The sequence below is a fragment of the Felis catus genome, chromosome B2 (assembly GCF_018350175.1).
Source record: "Felis catus isolate Fca126 chromosome B2, F.catus_Fca126_mat1.0, whole genome shotgun sequence".
Lineage (NCBI taxonomy): Eukaryota > Metazoa > Chordata > Mammalia > Carnivora > Felidae > Felis > Felis catus.
The window spans coordinates 117,746,443-117,767,233 of NC_058372.1; the positions used below are offsets into that span (position 1 = coordinate 117,746,443).

At 42.0% G+C, this 20,791-nt stretch overlaps 1 protein-coding gene across 30 annotated transcripts in view; it reads right to left on the reverse strand.

Annotated features, from left to right (window-relative positions):
• Positions 1 to 944: 944 nt before the first annotated feature.
• The window catches only part of EPB41L2 (erythrocyte membrane protein band 4.1 like 2), a 219,269-nt gene continuing 199,422 nt past the window's right edge, over positions 945 to 20,791 (reverse strand). For 26 of the 30 annotated variants that reach the window (XM_023254368.2, XM_023254367.2, XM_023254366.2 and 23 more), the window contains 2 exons: positions 18,584 to 18,693; positions 945 to 2,195 (listed from right to left, as the gene is read on the reverse strand). In XM_023254368.2, the coding sequence (XP_023110136.2) occupies positions 18,589 to 18,693 (105 nt within the window). In that variant the 3' untranslated portion in view covers positions 945 to 2,195; positions 18,584 to 18,588. Of the gene's footprint in view, positions 2,196 to 4,371; positions 4,858 to 4,976; positions 6,426 to 8,329; positions 8,842 to 17,395; positions 17,400 to 18,583; positions 18,694 to 20,791 lie in introns of those variants that run through there. The other 4 variants (XR_006598288.1, XM_045058035.1, XM_045058034.1 and 1 more) reach the window with 4 other exon arrangements.

The window sequence follows — 20,791 nt, forward strand, 5'->3', positions numbered from 1 at the left end:
ATTTGGTTCCGTAAGGTCTCGGAGGCTTGGCTTGCTGAGATCGGCTTCTCTAGAGAAGAGCTGTTTCTGTAATAATTCTGCAGAGGTGAGAAAGACCTTTCACAAGGTGAGAGGGAATTCAGTGGGAACAGATCCCAAAGAAGACGGTTATGCAAATTGTATTTAACACACTCGCTTCAAATGACTAGAGAGAGAAATTCTACATAATATTTCAAAACAGAATGTACCCTGTTGGCCATTTGCTGTAGAATGTCTTCAGTGTTTAGAAGAAAACTCAGCATTTGATGTGTCTCGGCAAAAGTTTCACAATGAGCCACCCCGATTTAACACAGACACAGCCCCTTGGCAAAACCCATATCCCGCCTGAGACATTAAAGCCCACTGGACAGGAGGAAAAACCACGAGGAGGAGTCTGATGGTACAGCTAAAATATTTTCTAAAAACAAGAAATACACACAGAAAAGAAGCAAAATTATCCCTTGGAGAATCTGTAAAAGCTAGGGTGGATCGTGTAAGCAGGCAGGAGGGATCTGGCGCTCTAAACAACGGATTTCCAAACTTTTGATGCTGCTTCATTCATTTCAGATCAGTGATGCTGGCGGCGGCAGCAGATTATAAAAGACCTGAGTGACCAAAGTGACATTTCATAACATAGTAGACTTTTGACTGAAAATAACACTCCAGTTTATTTTTTAAACCCTTACAAAAAGAGAAGTGACTGGGGTGCCTGGGTGGCTCAGTCGGTTAAGCGTCCACCTTTGGCTCAGGTCATGATCTTGCAGTTTGTGAGTTCAAGCCCCACGTTGGGCTCTGTGCTGATAGCTCAGAGCCTGGAGCCTCTGAGCCTCTTCCCACTAATGCTCTCTCTCTCTCAAAAATAAATAAAAACATTAAAAAAATTTTTTTTGAAATGTTTTTTTTTTTCCCCAAAGAGAAGTGACAAGTTCAGAGAATAAACAAACTTTATTTTATAACAGTATTACAGAAAGCAAAATACCATTTAATACAACTTGAAGCTGCTATAAATCTAATCTGGCATCATAACTATACATAGGGTCAAAAGCAAAGGAAAAAACGTTCAATACAGTTAATAGGTCCCTATCAGGTCTCTGGTGTGTGCTGGTAAATGGTCTAGCTTCCTCACAACCATCAAAAAACCACCACAGCCCCTGCTTCTCTCCCCGGTGTCCTCAACCTCGTGTGAATCATCCAACTGTCTGAAAGAGACATACCTGCTCCATAACAAAAGGTCAGTTTTACAAGTAGACAAGGAGGTTTAATACAAAGCAAGCGTTCTACACAAGTGTGTTCAAATAATGGAAAGTACTGAAATTTGGACATGTTAAGAAAGAAAGCACTAAGGTTTTAAGCTGCCTGCATATTTTAGCAGAAGGGAAGCCACCATTTTCTCTTCTTCCTCCCTCCTGTTTCTGGAATGCTGCCAAAGAGCACGTGTCTGAGAAGCATTGGCACTGTGGTGCGACAGGGTCTCTCAACACAGTGCGTGGTCAGTGAATTTGTTGGTAATTCTCCAGTCTGGACATTCTCTGACTTTTTACTTTTCTGGCCCAAAGTCAGAGGACTGGAAAGTCAACAGGGTTCAATATAAAAAATATCCCCAGTGAAATTCTCAAACATTAGAAAATTTTCAAGATGTAAGAAATGCTTCTAATCTGTATTAATATTTCCTCGTACAGTATATTGACTGCATCTGAAAATCTGTAAATATTTCCCGTGAGAATTCAATGGGAAGAATCTGGAAGATAGGAAAGTCGCTATTGAAATTAGTCACTGAGTTTCCTTTCTGCACAACAGCACCTGTTCAAGTGAACGGCACCTTACCAGCTTGGGCTGGCTTTGTTCACTATCATTTGATCAAAATGAGCGATTAAAAAGCAGGTAGTTGTACACAAAGCAAACGGGAAAACAAAATCAAAACTCCCTAATTAAGAAAAAAAAAAAAGAATATTTAGAAGTGGTTATAAAACAAAATAATGTATTAAAATGCGAGGGAACAGTATAGACCAGAGCTGTTAAGGTAAGGTTTGGTCGTTGGCATTTTAATTCTTCCGGCTCCTGGTCATGGTTACCAGTTGTAGTATAAATTCGCTGGAGTAGTGGTGTGGCATTAAGACTTGGAATGGTCAAAATTCTTCAGGTTCACAAAGTTGAATGTTGTTTAAAAAAATGCATTTCTAGGAGGAAAAAAAGGGACAAGCGTTAAATATTCCAAAGACAGAGGCTTGAAAAAAAAAAAGTGTAACATTCCATCCAATTCCAAATTAAGTAACCAACAGTTACTACCTAATTCTACAATACGCAGCATGTTTTCCAGAAGACCAGCACTAAGGACTTACTCCACCCTGAGGAGGCCTTACACTGTGTGGGGAACTGACTGCGCACCGAAAACAACCGGCAACTAAGAACACACACAAAAAGACTTAATTATAAAACAGGGAATTAATGCATACATTAAAAATCCATAAAGGAGAAACCCATGTAGACTTCAAAGCTAGATTCAAGGAAGGAGGAAAAACAAAGTCCATTCTGACTTCTTTGGAATGAACAGAAAGTGCTTCAGGTGGGAGAACAGAATGGGGAAAGAGGTCAGGAAATGAGATGGTGTTCAGGGGGGTATGCAGAGTAAGGGGGCAGAAGGGGTCGTGAGAATGAATGAGGAACAGGAGAGTGAGGAAATGGACATTACTGGGGATAATAATTAAGTAACGGCAGGTCAGGTAAAAAATATTAGGTCTAGTTTTTAATACCCGGCTGACAAGTACAAAATTGATTTGACAAAAAAAAAAAAAAAAAAAATGAATGAATTCAGGAAGCACATTCAGATGAACGAACAGCTCTCAGTGTCCTGTGATGATCCAGAGTAGAGTAGAGAGCAAGAGGCAGAAGACAGGTCAGAGAGCCAGGGGGTGAGTGGCGGGTCCACGCAGGGCAGGACAAGCCCAGGAGAGGAGGCGGCTGGTTTTGAGGAAGGCTTGAGATGGCCTGATTTTGGTTCTGACAACCTTGCTGAAGCTTCAGTGTGAGGGACAGGCTACAGGTGGGGAGGAGAGAGACAGGAAGGCCAGGTATGCCTGCTGGCTGATGGGGATGTGAGTGCCACAGAAACCAAGTGCAGAGCGGACTGGGAGGTACCCCCGCTGGAGTACAATCAGAGGGTGGTGTCTGGGAAGAAAGTACCAGAGAGCACTATCAGGTTTGGAGTCTGGGACCTCAAAAGCAGAGGGAGAATGAAAGGCATAAGGCGCAGGTGAGGTCTTAGGACCACGGATGTGGATTTGCAGGTTGGCACAAAGGGTAAGTAAAACTGGCAGGTGAACTAGTCTTTGCAAATATAAGGAAAAATGAGAGACGAGTCCCGGGGAAGCCCATAATCAAAGGGGGTGGGGGGGGGGTTGGCTAGAAGAGAGGACTAAAAAAGGAGTGGATAGGGAGATAGACAAAAAATAAGGATGGTGCATTAGCCCCAAGAGTGAAAAGCGTTTTGAGAAGGCAATTTTTCACTTTCGACTCCAGCTTGGTTGGAAGTTTTGGCAAAAGGCAGGTGATTACAGAGGACAGTGGAGAGTGGTAATTAAGGTCCTTTCCAAGAGATATGGCCTCAAAGTCAGTTAGAATGCACACCCCCTTGTCTTGTTTTAATGGAACAACTCCCCATTACTGAGATTTATCATACATATTATTCTAGCCTCTTGATTACACAGGATAGATTAATCAAATTCACTGTCTCCCACCTGTTGTCTGCTTTTGGCTATTTCATTACTCATTAGGACTTTGCTCGATTCCAGGTTGGGCGGGGGAGAGGGGCACATCAATGGAGAAAACACATAGTCATCCTTTTTTAGGTTAGTAATTATGAACAGAAACTTGAGGGCTGGTGAGAGGGAATAGATAAAACTACCAATCAAATTGGAACTGGGAGTTATCTGTGACCTTCAGTCCCACTATCTGCCCTTGATCTTTGTGAGCTGGTTGCTCTGTTCTTCTTGCTTAGTGAATATGCATTGCTTCTTGAAGCCAGCTGCCGCTCCGCCCAGCTCAGGTTATAGAAAGTGAACCTCTCATGTTACCAGTGCCTGGAAACCTACAGAAAGAGTGAGGTTTAAGCTCCGATTCTCCATTTCCTCTACGTTCCATGTCATGTTACTCCACTGAATCTGTTTTCACCAAATATAAAAATTTCAATTTCGAAAAGAAAGCTAAAATTAAGCTTGTTTCAAAGTCATTAGCAGACAAGTAAACAGGAATCTAGGCGTATATAGGAATTGAATGAGAGATCTTGATTTCAAAGAGCTTCAATGTTTATTGAAATATATGTAGAGAAAAAGACATAGTTACTCATGTAAACTCAAATGTCATTTACTTTCATTTATTTGCAATCAAACCACTATAAAGTAAAACAAACCAATTTCCTCTTCGGGTAATAAGTATTACAAATGACAACCTCAACACGCTTTTAGAATTCCAAACAGTTTTCAGAAGGATAGAAAATTACATTTATTGTAATTTTAATGTTAAATGCATTCTTTTCCCCATTCCTTAAGAAGCAGTAAATCAAATGGAACTCTGAGCTAATTAGATATTCAGTATTGCAGAACATCCCAGTTTCTCACTGTTCTGGGTGAATAGGGAGTGATTTATTGTATGAAGTTTATAACTGACACATCCACCTATCTTTTTCTGACTGCTTCCTGTACTTAAACATATATGGAAATAGATTCCCGCAAGTAGTAAACATCTAAGCTTTTGAACAAAGAAGGAGAAAAGGATGGAATCACCAACGCCACTGATACACAAGCACCAGACATTTAAATTTTTTCCTGTTCTTCTGGCATGTATCTGTGAGAGAGGAAAAAAAACCTTCATAGTTGACTTTTTAACAGACTACATTTTAGCTCTAAATGATTTATTACCCATCCCAATCAAACTGAAAACTAGGCCCTGGTTCTTCATACAAGGGCTTCCTACAAGAACTCTTTTTTTTTTTTTTTTTTTTTTCTTTTTAAAGCTTGAATTCTCTCTCTTTCACAATAGTCTGGATACCTTATTTTGTCAACAGATTGACAGGCATTAATCGCTGGCATTAATTACTATCTTTGCCCCTTTTGGCAATATCATAATGGTCACCTTGAGCTTGGATCGGATCAAAACATTGAAGTATATGAATTATACATTATGTATTAGAGTTTTGGTCAAGTAAACAAAAACAGAAGCCCAAACCACCGTTTCCATGCTTTAGTTTCCCACCCCTAGACTATATACAACGTCAGTGAGCGTTACTGACTACTACAGTGCAGTTCCCCTAGCCTCTGTCCCCCTCTTTGGGCCAGAGTGGGAACAGGTCAAGGTGGCTGCCTCATCTAATCACAGATCTAACTCCATATCCAAATGCTTCAAGGATATGTACCAGTTGCCTATTCCACCTTAAGTCCTCACAGAGGGTTCCAAACAGTCAAATTTATCTTAATGTGCCTGACGAACAGTGGGAAATCAGCCAAATTCAAGCACAGGGGTTTTATCGTTGCATCTGAAAAGCACAACCTCAGAGTTTCCAGAGACAGGGGCTCTCACACAGGGGTTTCAAACATGAGCGTGCTCTATTCCAGAAACGGATTCGGTAAACTGCAAATGTGCACTTGTGAAAGAGTATTTGACCCAAACCACTAGAAATACTGCCTGTAAGTGGTAAAGCACTCATCTGAAGGGGACTCTCAATAAACACGCAAAAATGTGGTTTTTATCCAAAATAATTAAAATAATGCAAGAAACCATAACATTTAGCTTCGGATTAAGATTCAATTACAATAGGGCAGTAGTACAGCCGGAGATCTTGAAAACATGAGTAAAATATTTATGTAAGAGATAATCCAACTCTTTCCTAAATAAAAATGTGGTCCATGCACCCAGGTGTAACGTTCAGCTTTAAATACAATAGTTTATGGATTTCCGTTATTACTGATGCTAAACCGTCTTCCTTGGTCTTTGAGTATTTGATTTTAATTTTTAAACTGAATTTTCATTCTAAGAGGGGTCCTAGAGCCAAAAAAGTAGGAGAAGTTCTATTCGGTTAACCCAGGGAACAGCCAATGCTCACCATGTTTATAGCACCACTATGATGCAGACCGACCAGTTCTCCAAGTCTGCAGATCCTGAGGGAGAGACGTTTTCGGGGGGTAATGAAGTCAAAGCCATTTCATAATCACACTGAGCCATTAGCTGCCATTTCCGGGGAATGGACATTTTCACTGATAGTGACACAAGGGTGAGTGCCCCTGTTGGCATCATGACACACAGGTCAAAGCAGTGCCACCAAACTGTACCAAAGTCACTGTTTGTTACCACTGCGCACTGTCGGTGACACAGAAGCAAAGACGGTAAGGCGGCAGGCAGCTTCACTTAAGGATGTCCTTGATGAAACACAGAAAATAAAATTACTGTCTTACATCTCAACCGCTGAGTTCCTGTCTTTTTAACATTCTGTGGAATGAAATGGAAAATGGGCATAGAACACTCCTGTGGCATACAGATGGATGGTGGATGTCTAGAGAAAACAAGTCCTGCTTGGATTGTGAATTGAAGAGGCTGCTTTTTCATAACCACCTTTTTTATTTGAGAATTACTGAACGATAAACCATGTTATTCAATTTGGCAGGCATTTTCTTGAAAATGAGGTGAGCCTGTCATTTCAAGGAAAACAATGGACGATACTTGTGGCTGGTGATAAAATTCAAGCTTTGAGGTGAAACTGGGATTTTGGAAAACTAGTCCGGCCACCATGAGCTTGACAGCTTCCCAATATTTAAAGACTCTTATGAGATCAGTGGCAACCACTGTTTTTAGTGTCTCACTCATTGTGCCTCTTCCAGGATTTCATATCATTGGAACCACACACTACCTGTAGTCTTTCAGACACGCTTCTTTCACTAAGTGATTATTTTGAGCTATTTTAATAAATATTTTACATTTGTTCTGTTTAATTTGTAATGTGGTAAATTTCAATAATCTTGATTTTTACTAGGGTGAATTTTGGTAGATATACTTCACTCCGACAGAAGCTCTTTGGGTTCTTTGGTAATATTTAAGAGAGTAAAGTGTCTGAGGACCATCAACCTTAGAAACTGTTTGTGTAGCCTCTGCTGTCCCTAACCTATCACTGTTTCCTTCTCTCGTGGATATCTGTGTGCCTGCTGAATTTAGAAGGAAAAATTAAATCTACTGTTGTTGTTTGTGTTATTGTTGTTGTTTTTCCTTTTTGGTCAAATGGTCAACAGGTCAGCACCTGTTCAACAAACAGTTCAGGGAAATAACTTTGCTTCACCTGCTTTGCCTGAACATACTAATGCTGCTATGGTGCCACTCACCTCAAGAGGCTCTCCAGTGGCCCCCGGGAGACTCTGGTCTCACCTTCAGGTCTTGGACCTGGTTGCCTTCCACCCCCATCTCTGTCTCTTCTGAGTGCCAACTATATTGCGCTCGATAACGTACACGCTAACACAACTTCAAAGAAAAAAGTTCAGAGTTTGCTAAAATCACATCGATTTACTTAAGTATTTTTGCTTTCAAGAGTCAATTTTGAGATGCTTTCTCCAAATTTCCATTTGTTAAAAACAAAACAAAACAAAAACCCACGCCTGACTTTCGCGCACAACTCATTCCCGTTCCAGAGGGAGGTGTCAGGAAGAGCGCCTTCTGTCCTTCCACACTGTAAATGGCCAAAGCTCTCTTTAGGCTTTGAGCCAATTACACTCCCTTACCTTTGAGGACAGTAAGGGAGTGATATTAGGGATGCCAGCAGGCCAGTTAATGGAGTTTTCTTTAAAGCTAACAGTAAATTTTTTTAATATTTATTTTTGAGAGAGAGAGAGAGGAAGGGAGGGAGGGAGGGAGGGAGAAAGCGTGAGCAGGAGAGGTAGCAGAGAGAGAGGGAGAGAGACAGAATCCCAAGCAGGCTCTGCACTGTCAGCACAGAGCCTGACATGGGTCTCTAACTCCCAAACCATGAGATCATGACCTGACTTGAGAGCAAGAGTCAGATGCTTAAAACGACTGAGCCAGCCAGACGCCCCTAAAACCCACAGTAATTTTTCTATTGGAATCTTTATACTTGACACATTCAAGTCCCTGTTAAAGAATTACTACCACACAGCAATTTCAGAACATCCTGTCAAATGAAAACATCAATTTTACCTCATTTTTAAACACCGTTATTTTATAAAATATGGATTTACTTATTCACTTAGCTTTGTATCATAGCTGCAACCTCAAAGACCTTTTGCACAAAATTTTTCTAAAATGAATCATGTTTCAAGTACATTGGTGGGAGTCTGTTATTTGAAAGATTCCCGTCATGAAGCCTTCTGCAAAGCAGCATGTAGTGTGGATTCAGACTGATTGTGGGTCAGTCGAGCTCTGTCACTCACCATCTGTGTGACTTAGGTGAGAGACTTAACTTCTCTAGGCCTCCGTGTGTCCTCGTTGACACCTAAAATAGCCGTAAGAACTAGTTCTCAAACTAGTTGGCAAAGTTCTCAAACAAAGCGGGGCACAGAGCAGGCAACCAATGAATGTTTAACCAGTATTATTTTTATAGATTTTCATAGAGGAGATTTCAAATTTTGTTGGGTTTGCTTCCACCTTAAGTTCTGTTCTACTCTTCTAGACAGACACTGAAGACCGTGTCGGTTTCCCTGTTAATAATTGCTCGAACTGATGTAATGGTTCCCTTATAGGACGCTTCACCTAATCTAGCATGCTTTCAGTCAACCCCACACTCTTCTGAGGGATTTGACCTTCCTGAAGAACAGTGCCGAACACGCTCTTCCCCTACTCACGTACCCTGTGCAGATGACCTACACAGCAAAGTCTAATCTGAGGTACTGACACGCAAGGTCAGGACCTTCCATCTGCAATTTGCCGTTGACAAGTCTTTCCAGGTCTGCGGAGACCTCAACACACATCCACGTGTAGGATTTGCTCTTCCTGATACCATCCCATTGCTTCTCCACACGCTCTTTCCTCTCTGCTCGCCTCCATCTGTTCGAATCCTCCCCAGCACTCTGCAGAGAGTGGCTTCCCTGTTGCCTTTTCAGGGAGGTCTTCTCGGAAATGCCCATAAGAAACTGTCTCTCCTCCAGTCAACTTTCACAGCCCTTTATGAAGGCTACTCTTAAAACACTATTTTTTACTCTCTGTATTATTAGCATTCGCGTTCCAATGCTTTTACCTCCTTCTCCCAACAACTATCATAGTGCTTCGAACGTGGTCCTTTCACAATGGTACGCACTGATGAATCCACGAGTGAATGTAACAGGGACGGATCTGCAAGGCAAGCCTGAAGAGCAGGGGTTCGGGGGGGTGGGGGAACTGGTTTGCTTCTTCTGTTCTCTTTTGTTAAATAACTACACCTATAATATCTTGGGAGGACTCTGCCTTCTTTAAGAACCTGGCTTTCCTAAATCTTTGAAGCTCTGACAAAGATTTCTAAGAGTAGTTAGTATTTGGCCCGAAAGCTGGAATAAGATCTTCTGGTTCACTCTGCTAGGTTTAAATCTTGTGGGAACTTGATGTGAAAGCATTTTACAAAATCTTAAAGCTTCGTTTACATTACAAGTGGACTAGAGAAAGGATATACTCAGTATCCAGTATTCTAGCTAGGCCTGTATCAATATTAGGTTCATTAAGACAAGGAGATGAGAAAACATTTCTCTGTGGCATCAAATAAAAGTTGCACTTAAAAAAATAGTATCAAAACCCCTTATCTTTTAGGGAAAAAAAAACTTTGAAAGCATATACGAACAGAACTTACTTACTAAGTATTTATTTTGCGTTTTCTTTAAACAGGAAGGTTAGTGGGAATCAAAAGAATTCATCTCTAGACCCAACTCTCTAGCTTACTTTTAGTTTACATTTTCCCCCCACATCTTCAGAATCCAGTATGTTATTTTGTACTTACAGTACATCAATTGGGAAGTATTTTTCCTATTTTAAGTAGCCACATGTGAGTACTGGCTATCGTACTGGACAAATCGAGATTCCCAGCTATCGTACTGGACAAATCGAGATTCCCACTTGCTCTAAGGCTAACGGAACTATTTTCATCCATAAGCGTTACATCAACATAGGGCCAATAAGTCACTGAATGTAATTCTCATGGGGTCAGGGGTATCTAAAACACACGCACGCACTCACTCGCACTCATCGGTTACCATAGCAAAATTCTCTCCTAATGCCACCCACAAATTTACATTTTTAAAAAACAGTATCTGGGATGACTAACATGGGAGAAGTTATTCAGACAGACAAAACTATACTTAGCTCTACACATGGATGGCATTTAGGATTCCTGAGTAGAAATGACCTTTGCAAATTACTTTATTCTCTAGGATTCTAGTTCCTCATTTAAAAAGGAGGGGGGGGGGTTGAGAGAAGATGATCTATAAGCAGTTTAAGATTGAATATTCTTTTAACTTTCATACTCTTCAATGCGCCCTTGTCTCGGGTATAATAAAGGCACAATGTCAGGCCCACCTCCTCAGAGGCCGGCGGCTGAACACATCAGTAGGGAGACTAGGTACCAAGGGCCTCAGCATGAAGAGGCGCTGGGGACCCAGAGCTCTCCCCTCATCTGAGGGAGGTCAGCGCCTCCTCAACCTTTGCCGCCATGACAGGCAGCAGAGTTTCTCATGTTTCTGAAGTTGTCCAAAGCCTTCCCATTTTAAGCACCATTAATCTAAGTTCTAAAAAAATACTGTTTGGGCCAAAAAACAAAACTTTGGGTATCACCTTCATGACTCTAATTTGCCAATTTTGCCTCAGCCTCCCCACCCCTTTGAGGCTATTTTTAATTCTCAATGAAAAACTGGAAAAAAAATATGCAGTATTTGTGACTAAGAGGTTAATAACCTTAATAAATCTGTAAGAGATAATAAACACCTGAACAGAAAAAGGGGAAAAAACTGGCAACTCAAAGAAATGAAAATTGTGAGGTGTATGTGTATTTTAGCTTCACTAGCAATTAAAAAAAAAAAAGAAAAGAAACACACAATTAAAAAAAGGAGGGGGGGCAAATGCTCTTTCCTCACCAGACTGGCAAAGATTTCTTAAATGTTTTACAATCTTTAATGTCACAAAGGTGTAGGAAAACAGGTTGCTCATAAATTTAAGTGGGAGTCTAACTTGATAGAACCTTTCAGGACAGGCAGGCAATATGCCCAAAAGAAACCATTGTGGGGAGCCTGGGTGGCTCAGTCAGTTAAGCGTCTGACTTCGGATCACGTCATGATCTAGTGGTTTGTGAATTCGAGACCCGCGTCGAGCTCTGTGCTGACAGCTCAGAGCCTGGAGTCTGCTTTGGATTCTGTGTCTCCCTCTCTCTCTCTGCTCCTCCCCTGCTGATGCTCTGTCTCTCTCTCTCCCTCAATGTAAAACATTTTAAAAAATTAAAAAAAAAAAAAAAAAAAAAGAAACGAAACCCTGGGTGGCACACCAACTCTAAGCAGAATTCTAAAAACATTTTCACTTAGAAAACAATGAAATCCATGCCCCCAAAATGTACACACAAGTGTCATCTTTGCAGCTGGGTTTAACTGTGAAAACAGAGGAATAACCTAAATGCCCATTAACAGGTGTCACGTAAACCCTCATGCATCCATTCAGTGGCTATTGAAAAACGATGAGATAATGGCAAGGAATGTTATCTGCAATGTATCGTTAAGTGGAGGGGGGACAAATAGGCTATATAACAGAGTCAACAGTAGGAGCTTACACAAATAGAGGTGGGAATGCGTGACTGTGTACGTGTTCACACAGAGACACTGTGAAAGGGAATTAACGACCTCCAGGAGCGGAGGAATTATGGGTCACTTGCACTTTCTGCTATCCCTCCCTTTTTAAAAACTTATAATTGCCTCTATTATTACCGGAAAAAAAAACCAATAAAGATCATTTCATCTTCAAAAACAATAGTGAATAGTAATTCTGTCCAAGGGCAAACCCTGGGAAATTAGTGGCTACCAGGCGCTAACGAATGCACAACAGCAGTGGTGTCCAGTGCCTCTTCCGTTGGGCAGTTCAAGTCTATTGGAGCTGACTCCTTGATAGCACCTGCCGGCTTTAAATGTTAAACGCAACATTCCACAGCACTGCAAAGTGAAAACTGGCCATGCCTGAAAGCCACGAAGTCCAAAATGGCTTTCGAAGTCTCTGTACAAATCTTCATGTTAGGTTTGATTAATCTACACTGAAAACTAATACTAATTTTAGGTATGAGACTAGCACAAATGAGGCAAAGGGAATAAAATGAAAATGCAACACAGTTGATACGCTGGAAGAACTCCTGGCTCCTGAACTGGAAACAGTCATCTGGAAGTCAATGGGTTTGTGCTTCCCCTTTTAAAAACAGAGTGATGCCCATCAGGGCCTACATGTAATTAGCTAGAACTCAGTTTGGCTACCAGTTCAGCCAATGTGGCTCTTCTCTCCTGTCAAGTCAGTTAGATAATGAATGCTAATTTCCTGTTTGGCTTTCAAGTTCATTTTGAAATCCTGAATATCACCCTGACTCTGAAAGGTTAGCTTGGAGACAACATGATCTTATTTAGAAATCAGTATTCATGGATGCCCAACAGCACAGGAAGCAACAGCACTAACTTAGAGTTATTTAATGTGGGAGGGAGATTGGGACTCAAGGTCTACCTCAAAGGAAGGATGGATTTACCGGGTTTGGGGTAATCCCAGCGCTAGTTCTGGTGGCTCTGTGAAACCCGGTACAGTGCTCTCCATCTTCTTGGATAACAAGTGCACAGAAAAGCCAAAGGCCCCATTGCTGTGTTGTCGGCTTCTTGAAAGCACTCTCCATGCGAAATCCCTATGTCCTCAACCTGTTACAGGGCTCCATTTCACTACCGGACTGAGGCAGCTGTGACAAATCCCCAGGCTGATTTCGTACCAACGAGTGCAGAGGACATGTCCACTTAATTTCTTTGCCATATTTAATACTTACTCTCTCCTTCTGGGAGTTCTCTTCTGCAGCTTTCGTGACACCCTTTTGTCCTCGTTGTCTTCCTACTTTCCCCTCTCCTCCTGTTACATCCCATCTGACCCGGCTCAGGTCACTCAAACCAAAGGCTTCCTCACTAGAGCACACATTCACATGACCTTCAGGCCTCCCCCTCCTGCTCAGAAGCCTGTTGTGATTTCTCTCAAAGCTCCTGGCAACTTCCTGGACCTCTCCACGTGCACGTAGACCTCTCCTGTGCAGCTCACACTCAACATGTGTGGGGTAGAACATTCCAACTTTTATTTTATTCCTAAGAGCAAGAAGGGTTCAAAGCTGACTCTAGAGGCTACAAAAAGTTCTTACAACGTGCCTTGGAAGCAAACTCTTTTGTATATTCTATTACCATCCTCAGTTCACACGTGGCAGAACAGATACACAGAAAAGTGAAAGAGCCCACACAGGTCACACACCTAGGGGATAGATTTGAACCCAGAAGATCTGCTATGCTATATTTCCTCTTAACAAGCAGACCACCCGGTAAATTTCCAAATAACCCTGCTGTGGGCGTGTGTGTAAGACAGGGCCTTACAAATTCACTGCCAAACTCCCTCCAGAATGCCTAAGGCAGGTGCTCTCTCCTACAGTACCAAGAACAAAAAATACACCTTGCTTTAAGACAGGTAAGCCAAGGGGCGCCTGGGTGGCTCAGCTGGTTAAGTGACTGGCTTCGGCTCAGGTCACGTTTTTGCGGTTTGTGAGTTTGAGCCCCGAGTCGGGGCCCCTCCCCTGCTCACACTCTGTGTTTTCTGTGCCTCAGTAATAAATAAATGTTGAAAAAAAATTAAAAAAAAAAAAAAAAGACAGCTAAGCCAAGAAGACTGGCCATACTGCACATGACATATGGAAATAACACACGTATCCCACGAATACATGAAATTACAGGTACCACCATCAACTCATTGGCTCAAGCCAGAAACATGGGATTCTCCCCTGCTCAATCTTCCCAACTCACTAACCTCCATATCCCCGTGCAGTCACCAAGTCAGAAGCCTCTATCTCCTTACCATCTCTCAAATACATGAGGCACACCTTCTTCTCTGGATAAAGCTTAGCCTCTTTAGTGTGGCTCATAAGACCCTCTATGCTTGGGCCTCTGCCTCTCTGCACCCCCTCACCTTCCATCACTCTCCTTCCTACACATGTCCTGCAACCCAGCTGTGCCTGATGGTGTACCCTTTGTAGAGGGTCAGGTTCACAGTACCAGATCTTGCCTGGAATGGCCTCTTCCATGACTTTCTTCATCCAGCTATTCCGACTTTCCTGGAGGCTCAGGTGAGAAGCCCCATCCTCATGCACAGATTTTTGTTCCCGCCAAACTCAGCTCAGAACATATCCTCAAACTAGAGACCCTCTTTTGCTATAATGATTTACTGTGAATGCGGAACTTGTTTGATTTCAAAGTCCATGGTACACATTCGGGGATACCCAAAGGGCGTTCCATAGATCTGGTGTAACAAACAAGAAAACAAGCGAGTAAAACGAATGAATGGAAGAGAGGCTGCTCCTCCATCATTTCCTCCTCTGGCTGCTCACTGCTTTCAGAAGAGAAGGAGGCATTGTCTGCTTTTTATCCTACATGAGGGATTATTCCAGGAGCCACAGGGACTTGTTTGAAGTCTGGGCTGAGAGAGGTTATGGTGCCAGCTGAGGCAAAGTCACGAGCTCCCCCTCCTGGGGCTCATTCTTTTGAGGCCATACGGACCAAACCATCCAGTGGGACTCTTCCTCCTCATAAGGACAGTCAGGGAGCACCAGTCTAGTGGTGACAAGGCCATTAACATTTTGTGTCCATTTGAGGGCTCGGAAACATGCATTTAGTATAAAATGGCAGGAGGGAGTCATCCTTAACACAACATAAAAATAAAAAGTTACAAAGAAGTAGTGAAGTCTCCCATGCGTTGTGTGTTTCCCTTCTTCCCGGACCGTGCTCACTCCTCTCTGCCTCACAGCCGCCCAACCTGCAGCCGAGTGCCGGCCTCGGGAGGTTCAGCCCTCTGCGGGTTCCTCTTTCACCATCTTCCGTTTGCTCCCCTCTCCCCTACTTTCAATGCTTGATCAAAAGCTCAGAGCTACTCTAAAGGAAGAGGTCGGGTCAGATCAGGAGGAGAGCTGCTCGCGTCTGAGAAAGGGAGATGGGGCAGATATATCATCAGTAGTTATTTCTTCTTTTCTGGTCCTGCTCTTTGCCTCTGCCCACCTGGCTGCCTCTGTGGGATCCTGGCAGGGCAGGTGGAGAGCAGCTGAAGGGGTTCAGACACACTCCTCCTCTCAGCCCCGACAGGCACCAGGCAAGGGACAGTGTTCAAGAACAAACTGCAGCCAGCGGGGGGTGGGGATGCTTAGATGGCTGCAGACACAGGTAACTCCGATTTGTCCTTCAGATTTCACTCAAACTCGGTTTCTCAAGTAAAAGGTTAAATTTACAATATTTGGCTCTCTCCTACTGCATTACTTCCTTAGAGCAGTGAGCACATCTGCAATTACATTTTGTTTGCTCATATTTGCACCTCCCTTCCTGGAGCGGATCCTTCCCGAGGAAGGGGACCATGTTTGTTTTGTTTACCAATTTGACAATTTGAATCCTCAGTGCCTAAGCTCTACCCTAGAACACTTTGGTACTCATTAAGGATTTTTTTGACTGGATGGATGAATCTTTCCAAATTTACCTAGTTTGCTTACCTTACACATGAATTTACATTTTAACCTAAATCTGTTTCACAAGGCTGCTTATAAAAGAGGTCCTCTGAGAGTCAAACTTCAAAGGCTGTGTGTGTGTGTGTGTGTGTGTGTGTATACACGCGTGTGCATGTGTGGACACGCACCCACTAAAAAAATGAGTAAAAGGTGCTAGGAATAACTGAAATGACCAATTCACATTAAAACTTGTAAGACAAATATTGTAAAGTCAATTGTATCTTCCTAAACCAGCAACAGCTAGAGAAGATTCATAAGACCTCTTTTGGGTAAGAAAGTAACACAAGTTGGTTGGAAGACATCAAAGAACACCTATAAATGGAGAGAGATATTTTACGTTTGTGGGAAAGAAGATTTAATATCATAAAGATGTAATTCTCACCATACTGAGCTACAAAGTGGGTGCAGTTCTAATTAAAATACCATAGGATTATCTTAGAACTCAACAATCCGATTCTGAAATTTATATGGAACACCAGGAGCCCAGAATAAAGACACTCGAAAAAACACAATTGGGAGACACATCCTACCAGATATCAAGACTCATTTTAAAGCTATAATAATTGAGGCAGTATGGCATTGGAGCAGAGATAGACACAGGAAACAAGTACCAAGAAACATCCCCATGTATACAAGAAAACTGATACATGACCTGCAGATTAGAGAGGGAAAGGATGGGCTCTTCAATAAACAGGGCTGGAATGCTGGTACTTATAAAGGAAACAAATGATCACTGTTTCTTATCACACAGAAAAACCGATTTCTTATGGATTAAGGATTGATCTATGGAAGGCAACATTAACATGCTTTGATCAATAGTATCTTTAACACCTCAGGGTATGGAAAGAGCATAAGCCATAAAGAAAAGCGTGGTAATTAAACTGTACTAACTCTATTAATAACTACATTCAATATACTAACTATATTGACCTCTACTTAAAATAAAAGACAAACCACAAACCCGAAGATATCTGCAACACATAAATCCGTAACAAAGGATTAGAATCCAGAATCCATCAAGATCAGTAAGAATGAGAAAGTTATAGGTCATTTCGTATTAGTTCAGTATAAACTAAAACATCAGAGGGGAGTTTGATCAAGCGTGGGAGCCATCACTTCTGTGTAAGACACCTGGCCTGACCACGAGGCGTATTCTGTGACCGGCATTCCTGTGAGGTATGTATCCATTAACCGATCAGTGTAAAAGCATTTTGAAAACAAAAAAGCAACTTGGTATATGTGCTATGCAAAAAACCTACCTTTTAAAACCCTAATACAAATGTAATTAAGAACATTTACCCATTTCACTAAGAATTCTTTAGCACAACTTTTAGTGGCTATATTTTAGTCATCACACGGAAACAGCCTAAGATATAACCAATCCCTACTGTTGGCCATTTAGACTGTCCGTGTGACTGTGTGTGTTTGGGTATATATATGTATGTATGTATATATATATATATATATATATATATATATATATATGTGTGTGTGTGTGTGTGTATATGTGTATATATACACACAAATACATACATATATATACATATATATACACATACATACACACATATGCACATATATATACATATATATGATAAATACTCTTGTAAGTAAATCTTTGTATACATCTCTGATTATTTAAGATAAATTCTTAACAATGGTTTAAATGGTAGGTACCTTTAATGTGGGTTTTGCCAAATTGTTCTCTAGGAAATATTACTAATTTATAAAGCTGCACAGGACTATTATTTTTCCTCTCTTAACCTCCCCAACACTAGTTAAAAACAAAATTTGCCAGATTTATAAGTGAAAACTTGTACACTAAATTTTTAATTTGTATTGATTTAAATAGTGAGGCTGAACATTTTTTGTTTATTGTTCACTTAGTTTCTATGTGGTTTACTTAATTCTTTGCCCATTTTTCTACTTACATGCTTAAATTTTTTGATGAGACCCAAGAGTTCATAATATATTCAGGATATGGACTTCTTCTCTGCCAGGCATATTGAACTTTGTCATTTATCTTCTACTTTGGTTTAAGTTTTAAATTTTTTATATAGCCAAAGCAATCTTTTCCTTTTTGGTTCATTCTCTAATATATAATTTTTCATGTATATTTAAAGGAATTAACTCATCTCCCTTTTGTGCCCCCTACAATAAAAACACCTCATCTAAATGAAGGCAATAGCACCTTCTTCAAAGGGTCATCGTAAATGTCAATTAAGACAACCTATACTGATATACCTTGGTTTGGTTTTTTTATATCTACATATAAATTTTATTTTATTTTTTAATGTTTTTATTTTTCAGAGAGAGAGAGAGAGAGAGAGACAAGAGAGACAGAGAGAGACAGTGGGTGGGGGAGACAGTGGGTGTGAGTGGGGGAGGGGCAGAGAGAGAGGGAGAGACAGAATCAGAAGCAGGCTCCAGGCTCTGAGCTGTCACTACAGAGCCTGACGCAGGGCTTGAACTCATGAGCCGTGAGATCATCACCTGAGCTGAAATCGGACACCTAACCGCCTGAGCCACCCAAGCGCCCCTATACTGATACACTTTGCCAACAGTAAAACAATATAGAAATGTCAATTATTAGCAGCCCTCAGTACATGACAGTTAACATTACATGTCCATTGGACAGCAGAGTTAATAACTATATGCAGGTAACGTGAGTGGATATATTTGGGATAATAAAGTCTGAAAAAATCACATGGACCACAGGAGACAGACACCGTGAGGGAGTACATTTCACGTCCCTCGGCGGGTTGAGGAGCGCAAACGGTCAAGACAGAAGCCCCAGAGGATACAGACGCTTACCTTACTTACTCTTCCCCTTCCTCCAACTCCGTCTCTTTGTGCACCACCACTCTCGTGACCGACATGTCGGGGTGCTGCTCTCTGGCTTCCCTGATGGCCTGGGCCAGCGCCTGCCAGAGTCAGGAGAGAGCACTGTGAGCACAGCAATGGGCTTATTCCCGGGTTGGGAAGACAGACGTACGCTGATCAACTGGGATTCCATGGCAAGCAAAGATGGCTTTATTGCTTTCTTTGAGGGAGCAGGGATTTTAAGTGGGCTCATAATTCTTTTTAGAGAATGCTTCTCACCTCCCCAAATTTCCCATTCCCCCCCCAGTCTTTTCAAATGATACATGTACAAGAGACATGCAGACTCTGAAGCCCAGCCCCGTACTTGCCACGAGACTTGGAGAAAACAGATCTTCTCTGATCTTCATATTCTCACCTGTAACCTGAGACTAACGCTAAGGTCGTGAGGATCATTTTGAGGTTCACTGTGCAGATTGGAGGAATGATGTAACAGCCTGTCTATTCACCCACGGGTACTTGCTGTCACACAGCTCAAATGCCAAGACACAGGACCAGACCAAACCAGACTAGACCACAAGCTACCCTTGTGGTTTCTCACTAGCTGTTTGAGGTAAGATGTTTGTTGAGCTGTTATGTTGCAGGAAAAAGATCTATGAACTTCTAGGGCACAGAACAATAAAAATGGCAGCAACACTGATAACATACAATTGCAAAGTGAAAGGACAGAGACAGACTACTCTTCAGCAAGTACAGGTCTCTATTTTACAGTCGAAAACACTGAAGGCACAAAGGTCAACAGGTCGTGCTTGAGGCCATCCTGCGGCTGGGCCACAGGGCAGGAGCAAGACTGGGACGCCACTCCACTGGCTCCTAGGCTCTTCCCAGACCGCACGGTGAGAAAACGAAGTTTCTTTGTATTTTATCAGAAAGCAAGCTGCATACAAGTGTTGTGACAGAGTGGAAAGATCCTATTTTTCTGAGGGAAAGGTGTTTAAAGATGTCTTGGGGAGAAAGTAAAACACCATAAAACACCACTCAAAATCTAGGAAAGAATTCTGGAACAGAAAGGGAAGGCTTCAAGGATGGAAAGCACCATATCTCATACGGACACTATGCCTTTGAAAGAAGCAGCCCAAGTTTTCCTGTTTCTCTGTCATCTGCTGAAGGGCACAACCGCATTTGCTGTTTGTGGTACAGATTCTGTCAGCTGAAAGGTTACTGAACAAAACCCGAGCCTCATTCCACACACACAGAAAGGTAAAGCTGCAAAGAAAGAAACTGTTTTTATGCCAAAAATTTTTACGCAGAAGCTTGGAAGACAGTTGAGGGTGCTCGAATTTCCACTAGGGAACAAACTGGTGACCCACCTGTGTCAGGGCAAGAGAGAACCAGGGGACTCTCTGATTTGAGCAGCCCAAGTGTTTGTCAGGTTGTGGGAGTCTGAGGGCCGGAAGGCAAGACAGGTGGGGAGAAGGGCAGCGGCTTATCTCAGAGGAGGTCAAAAATGTTTCTGTGTCTCTATGGCTGCGATGGGAAAGGGGATGGGAGACGGGGAACAGCAGAGTGGCTCTGCATTTGTGTGTTCAGAGGGAAGTGAGAGATCAGAACAATCCAAACGGTCTACTCCATGTTGGTTTCTGGAATCCAATTTGGGAGAAGGACAGCTCTGATGGGAGCCAAACATAGCTACAGACAACCTGTCAGACACTTTTTAATTCATGTTCGTTACGCAGGTCTGCCTACATTAAACTAGTACAAATGTGAAAGGGGAAATAGAAAATGATGCCCAAGGGAAGGGAGCACGTGTGAAACATGCTTCAATGAGCAGAAAAGTAGGGAAACCAAAAACTGCTTAATCGTCCTCAAGCACATTTGAAATCCGTTTACCATTAGTTCCGTTCAGTCTGTAGTACCAGTGTATGAAATTAAATACTGTAAAATGTTAATTTATTATAGCAACAGTAAAGATTGTGAGAGAACTATCTCACATCATCCTGCAAACTAGGAAGTTATTTTATTGGAAAGAAACACACTCTGGTGGGTAACTGCAGTGTCCTATGTCCCTGGTACACAGCGGGGCATCGGGACACACACAGGTGCACCACCCGCAAAGCAAGTGTCCTAAATGCATGCCTCTTTAATCTGCCAACACAAAAGAGATTCCTTTTTTTTTCTATCTTGCTCAGAGGAAGGGTTTCT